The 7,258-nt window shown below is 42.7% G+C and overlaps 1 protein-coding gene across 1 annotated transcript in view; it reads left to right on the plus strand.

Annotated features, from left to right (window-relative positions):
- FBLN5 (fibulin 5) overlaps positions 1–6,904 on the plus strand; it is an 87,884-nt gene extending 80,980 nt beyond the window's left edge. Inside the window, exons 9-11 of the mRNA XM_054972853.1 lie at positions 1,564–1,690; positions 4,291–4,486; positions 6,444–6,904. Of these exons, the coding sequence (XP_054828828.1) occupies positions 1,564–1,690; positions 4,291–4,486; positions 6,444–6,605 (485 nt within the window). The 3' untranslated portion in view covers positions 6,606–6,904. The remainder of the gene's footprint in view (positions 1–1,563; positions 1,691–4,290; positions 4,487–6,443) is intronic.
- The last annotated feature ends 354 nt before the right edge of the window (positions 6,905–7,258 follow it).

Consider the following 7,258-nt stretch of genomic DNA (forward strand, 5'->3'; position numbering starts at 1 on the left):
GAGACTTCAAAATGGGTTCAGTTGTACTTTCCTGTACTGCTTATGCTTATGGTTTGTATATGTAATGTTGTCCTTGAAAGCTTTGACCTGATTGATGTATGAAATTGTGGGCAACAACATGGTCAGCTACTGAGTTGACCATGAAGAAGTGAGCTGTGGCTCACAAAAGCTCATACCCTACCGTATATTTTGCAGAGGAGTTAGCCGTGTTAGTCTGTGGTAGCAAAATCAAAAAGAGTCCAGTAGCACCTTTAAGACTAACCAATTTTATTGTAGCATAAGCTTTCAAGTTCTCTTGATTCTCTTTTTGATTTTACTGTATATTTTATTAGTCTTATAGGTGCTACTGGACTCTTGCTCTTTTCTACAACCACAGAGTTGTTCCACAACTACTTAATTCTCACTGTATGTGTAGTTATTTAATGTAAAGGAGAATGTGTGAGAAGCTGGCAATCATGACATTTTTGCAATTTATTTATGTTGAGCATGGAATAGATAGGAGGTGGTGCTATTCTCTAAAGGCACATCAGTTTCCCCCTAAAAGCAAATGACATCCAGTTGGGGGTCTTTGGGATTCCTTCTTTTATCAGCTGCCAACCTTTTCTCCCTTGCTGCTTGCAGCTTTACATCTGTGCAAAATATTGTCTCTCTGCCACATACATACACTGCTGAATACTAGTTTCCATCCTGGCTAGTAGTTGTGTTTGGCTCATAGTAGTCATCAGTCATCATGGATTATGTTCCTGCCATTAATGCCCATTGAGGAAACATCAGTCCATCATCAGTAGCCATTAGCAAACAATCAAGTATACAAATGATAATACCAGCTTTTTTGGTCTGCTGTTTCTTGGAGAAAGAATTTGTGCTCTGATTTTTTTCTTAGACACCAGGCAGCATGCTTCCAAAAGCTTGCGTAGCTGGTCAAAGCATAGTTTTAATGAGCTCTCTGATATTGTTTCTTTAAAAATAAAGTGGAGCAGTACTCAATTTGTCTATTTGCATAATGGAAGGCTACTTTATTGTTTTTAACACATTTATATCTCACCTTTTCCTCAAAGAATTTTGGGCAGCATATGTTGTAGCTACTATTTTAACCTTACAACAATTTGTAAAACTGGGTAGCCTTTAAATATATAACTAATTTAAGGTAAAGTACCTCAGATCACTTTATGGCAGTAGAGGTTCCAACAGGAGACAGGTCTTCTTGGTTCAAGTTCACAGCATCAGTCAGTATACTATTCAATTCACTATATCCAAGGGACTTAAGATTTTGTTTAGGCCAAGCTCATATGTGCCATTCTCCTGCTGTCAGTACGCATGTGAGAAAAACAAAAAACAGTTCTAAAAAAATGAATTTCTGGTTTTATTTTGATGCGTGAAATTCCCCTCCCCCCACCCACCCGCGATGCATTTGTACCAAGTCTTTGAATCGACTGATGGGCCTTGTTGGATGGCTGATTTCTTTTGGTTTATAATGCACATGTAATTTAATCCATGGATGAACAATTTTCTTTGCCATTTAGCTGAAAGAGGGTATTAAATACAATATTTTTTTAATTTTAGAGATTAATGAATGTGAAATTGGAAACCACACGTGCACTATGCAGCAAACTTGTTTCAACATTCAAGGTGGATTCAAATGTCTAGACCCAATAAGATGTGAGGACCCTTATATCCAGATCAATGATCAGTAAGTAACATATTCAGAGGAAGACAGTCCTTTTCTTAATAAGGCACATGCCGTTAACCAAATTGCAACAGTTCTGTTGGCCTACTGTCACACAAACACGGTTTTAAAGCTTCTCAGTCCATTACTTTCTTCAGGTACATGCTTATGATTTTTGAAAATGTGTAATGCACAGTAGTGATCATCAAAGAACCTGTGATTAGCTGTGGTTTCTTGTTGAACACATACTAGGTGGCAAACTTGGGTTTGTTGCTGTGTAATGTGCAAAACTGTCCTTAACTTAAAGAATCAGAGAGATGCAATTCTTGTTGCATCACCTATGATAGATAGGCAGCCTGATCTCAAGAGCCTGCTAGCTGCAGTGTTGCTGCACCAACAGGGCTATGTGACAGTTGAGGTGCCACCAGTCAGTTCTCTATGGACATTCTGCAGGGGGAGGGAACCCCTAGGACCGTCTATATAATGCCATATAGTCCACCATTTTGTCCAGGGGGGGCAGATCTCAGGAGATCAGTTGTAATTCTGGGAGAGCTCCAAGCCCCACCTGGAAGTTGGCAACCCTATCCCTAACCACCAGGCCTCACAGGCAGACAGAAAAGGAGAACTGATATAGGGCATTGGGCATTCCACTGCAACCCTGATGTCACCACCAGTCATATAGATCTGAGCAGGGAACATTGCTATGATAGGCATGGCCCAGTGGAAAGGTCTTGGGATGGCATGGCCAGAGCCCCAGATTTGATCCCCACATGGGGGGAGCCCTGTGTCAATCCAGTCGTGCAGAGACGATGCTTTGCCCCCACAAACAAGAAAGTGGAGCATGAGATGGCCCTGCTGACAGGCCGCCCTAGAAGACATTTTGGCTGACATGCTCCTTTGCAACTCCTCCATGCTGCACTCAATTTGACTATCACTGCCATCAGCAGCTGACACCGTATTCACAGAATCACAGAGTTGGAAGGGGCCATACAGACCTTCTCCGCCCTGAGCCCGCTGATGTGGGGAGGGCAGAGTATAAATCCAATAAATTAAATTAAATTAAATTTCTAGTCCAACCCTCTGCCCATTGCAGGATGAGCCTAAAGCATCCCTGACAAATATCCATCTTGCCTCTTCTTGAAAACTGCCAGTGAAGGGGAGCTCACCATATTGTTTATACAAGCTCTATTTTCCCAGCCAGGTTGATGTACAGCACAGTGGTTCATTTATTTATCTGCTGTCTTTTTGTACTGCTTTCCCATGATGCTTAAAGCAATTTGTATGTTTATTATCCTTGTCATTTCTTTAAATGTTAATAACCTGGGTAACTGGGACAAAGTATAATCCCTTACTAGGTCAGCAGGTGGCAGGAGACTCATTTGTTATGTACAATGACACTAAAAAATATCCTTATGAAGCAATAGGAGCAACAACACCCAGTAGTGGTGAAGTAGTATTGCAATTAATACATTAATTAAAATGGCTTTTAATAGGAGCTTGCTGATAATGGTATGGTGTCTGTATCTGTCTCTTGATTCCAGTAATCAATTTAGAATAAATTATGTATGTGTGTTTATTGGGTCAGATAAACTAGTATGAACACTATGTTACTTTATTTAGATATTTTCTAAATAAATCTAAATAAATAAGTAGATGTTTTCATAAGTAGCAGTAAATGTTTTCATAAATGGAGGTTCCTCAGGATTTGAAAAATTAATTTCAGAGTTCCTCCCTGGAAAAAAAAGGTTGGGAAACACTGGCTTAGGGCCTTGAACAGGCCGGTTTCTCCTCTCCACCAGTTTTTGCACTTTTAACACACTCAGCTGTTCTCAGTGCTCCATGCCCCTGGTAGCTGCCTTGAGCTCCTCTAAGGTAGAAAGGTGGCTGATAAATGTTTTAAACAAACAAACATATCATTAGCTTATCCTAGGGTTGCCAGGCAGGGACTTGGAGTCCCTTGACGGGAGATCCCCAGGTCCCTGGGCTCTCCTGGCGGGGGATTAGGAGCTGGCACTTACCCTGGCCTCTTTCTTTGTGCACACTCGCAGCGCATGCACGCGCTCCTGGCTCACATGATGACATCACTTCCTGGAGTAACATCATTGCACAGGGGTCAAAGGACACTTCTGGGTCAAAGGGGCCTTTGCCGGCACTGGCTGCTCTCGCTGCCGTGGCCCGCTCTTGTTTGGCACAAAGGGACCATGGCGGTGGCGGCAGCAGTGAGAGTGGGCCACGGGCCGCTCCCACCGCCACTGCTGCCACTCACGTCCACCGCCATCGCCACTGCTGCTCGCTCTCGTGGTGCAGGAACATGCCCCCCAACCAGGTGTACACCGCACTGCCTAGGGAGGGGGCACCCCAGGGAGCATGCCCCCCCACTGGCCAAGTAAGTGGGCGTGGGGGGGAAAGGGTGGGATCAGGGGATCCCCTGCCCCAGGTGGGGGAATGGGAACCCTAGGATCTCCCTCTCACCTTTTTGTTAATTTACAGTTATATTTTTCTACGTACTGGGGAGCCCTCTGAGTAGGTAGGGGCCTACTTTCTGAGTGTCCACTTCTTGAGGTTTTCATCATCCACCCAGAGGCACCCACTATAAACTATTAATAATGCCTTTGTTCTGACAGCCACTGCATGTGCCCAGCTGAAACCGTTGGTTGTAGAGATCAGCCATTCAACATTATCTACAGAGACATGGACCTTGTGTCAGGACGCACAGTACCTTCAGATATATTTCAAATGCAAGCAACAACCCGCTACCCTGGAGCATACTATATCTTCCAGATCAAATCAGGGAATGAGGGCAGAGAATTCTACATGCGGGTGAGTGGAATTTTGGGACAGGATTTTGCACTTCATGCATTCTTTTATTTTTTAGACAGAGGAAGCTCTCTTGGTTTTTTAAAAATTGCTGTTTAAAGTTTAAGCCAGGTGCTGCTTACCTGATGCTGTGTCACACTTACCATTTCTATAGGCACATATTGTATAATTTTTACTGTACAGCCTTACAGACAGGTCCATAAAAATGCTTTACTAGCCTGCTTGTCTACAAATAGTTATATTAATAGTCATTTGTAAACACTGAAGTTCTAAAAAGGGGAAAAGAACACCAAATAATTTGCCATTTACAAATTATTATTCCTTCTTGCTTCTGATCCCCTGAAAGAGATTTCTGCTCCCCATAGGCAAGTGGTTATTTACAAATCTCAAAAAGAGGAAAAGAATCAAAGTCCAATAATTATGGTTAACACTGTACTGTAAAAATAAATCTCTTTTCTTTGCGGTCAGAATGCACAAGTCAGCCAGAATAATACTCCTGATTGACTTCATTAACAAAGTCATGACTTTCTTGCAGAAATAAAAGAAATTTTAGCTTTAAGGTTACATGCTATATTTGGAGAATCTCAAACCCCTTCTGCACAGCTCTATTTCGCCGGTTCAGTTCCCATACTGCAGCATTTTTTTCATGACTGTCTGCAGCAGATTTGCTACCATGAGTAGTCACTCCGACTATTATGAGGTTTTTCCATGGCTTTCCTGGGAGTGCTTACACCACGATTTTTTTTTTAAAAAAATCCATGTTCCAGTCTGCTGCTTCCCTGTGCACACACTCTATCCCATCTTTTAGCATTCCACCCTCTCCCACCCCCTGCCAGCCGAGTTCAGTGTGATTGGTTACTCTCATCTATGCAGCCACCCCCTCTTCCCTCCTTTCCACCCTCCCCTCCTTCCCTCTTTTTTTAAAGCCCAGTGCACTATTGATGAATCATTGGTTTGAAAGCACGCAGTGGGAAGTTCCCTTTTTATTCTTTTGCTTTGGCATGGGTGGGAATATTGTAGAGGGCTAAATATCTGGGTATCAAAAATGAAGATTTTAATATCAGGTTTTAGATTCTCTTTTTATCCCATGGTGAAGAAACAGATGCTTGGGGCAACAGAGAAGGAGGCAGGAACGGAACTCTGCCAGCGATGCATCACTGCTCTAATGGGGGATGATCACTTAAAAAATAAATTTCCTTTTAAAAGAGAGCTGGTGTAGCACAGTGGTTAAGTGGTTCGGCTGCAAATCAGCACTTCGCTGATTTGAATCCCACTACTGCCATGAGCTCAGTAGGTGGCCTTGGGTAAACCACTCCTCTCAGCCCCAGCTCTATTGTGGGGATAATAATAACACTAACTTGTTCACCGCTCTGGTTGAGGCACTAATCTGTCTAGAAGAGTGGTATAGAAGCACAGTTGTTGTTGTTGTTGTTGTTGTTGTTGTTGTTAAAAATATTATTTCTATTTGTTTGTGTGAGAGAACATTTCTTTGATCGCACAAGTGGTTCAAACTCATGCATGCCCCCCTCCTCTATTGTTTTCACTGTTTGGTTGGCCAATAGACAATTCTCACAGCCAACTACATGTGGAGTTCCTTAAAAGGAAAAAAAAGCACAGGAGAATCTGCCAATTAGGATTAACAAAGGGAGGGGTGGAGGGGCAGTGAAGGTGAAATCCAGGAAATAGGTTGATCCAGCGCTCCTGTGATACAAGAGATAGAAAGGGCTGGCACTGTGACATATTGGTGACAACGCAAGAGCTTATGATCTGACTCATTTTGGCATGGTGCAGTCTACCCCCCCCAAAGGTCCATGTGGGCCAAACATGAGAGGTACGAATGGCCACTTATAAGCCAATTCCATGCCTTTCGGCTTGACCAGGGATAGTGAGGAGTTATGTTATTTGCACAGAAGGGGCTCACATCTCTCTCTCTCTTTATTTTTTTGTACTTTGCACACAGCAAACCGGACCTATCAGTGCAACTCTAGTGATGACCCGCCCTGTGAAGGGGCCACGTGACATTCAGTTGGACCTCGAGATGATTACTGTTAACACCGTCATCAACTTCAGAGGGAGCTCTGTTATTCGGCTGAGGATATATGTATCACAGTATCCATTTTAACCGAGAGTTTTTTTCCTTCATTTTTTAAAAAAGTGTAACAGCTGAAAAGGACATTATTCCTTTTCTGCCAGAACTTTCTCCACAGGAATCAATGCGTCTAATAATTCCACGCAAAGTATTAAATGTCAACACCATCGCTTACATCACAGTGATGGGGCCGGGTCTCCCCATGGGTTGAAGCCACCCAAGCTTTGTATTGTCAATGCATTTTGTAGGTGTGTGTGTTCTTTCATCATGTGCTGTTACAAATCTTTTTGTCTCACTTTCCAAGGTTTATAAAAATTTAATTATAAGCTTAAGACACTGTGAAATTCTCCAGCTTTATAATGGCAATGCTGCTTAGCAACGGCACAAGAGACACTGTGGGGAAAGCTGGCTTTTGCTATTTTGAGGGGTAGCCGACAGTTAGTCTGTTGTAGCAAAATACAACAAAAGTCCAGTGGCGCCTTCATGAGAGACATAAATGTCATCAGACTTAAAGGTGCCACTGGACTTTTGTTTTATTTTGCTACTCTGCTCTCTTCTCCCTTCATTTTTTAAAAAGAAGGTGCACAGCAAAACAAAAGGCCATCTGCGGAGTCTGGGAATCAACATTCCCTGTCTCATGTCTGTCAAATCTTCAGTCCTTACATCTGTCTCACAGGAGCTGACTT

This window comes from Eublepharis macularius, chromosome 2, assembly GCF_028583425.1.
Source record: "Eublepharis macularius isolate TG4126 chromosome 2, MPM_Emac_v1.0, whole genome shotgun sequence".
NCBI classification, from domain to species: domain Eukaryota; kingdom Metazoa; phylum Chordata; class Lepidosauria; order Squamata; family Eublepharidae; genus Eublepharis; species Eublepharis macularius.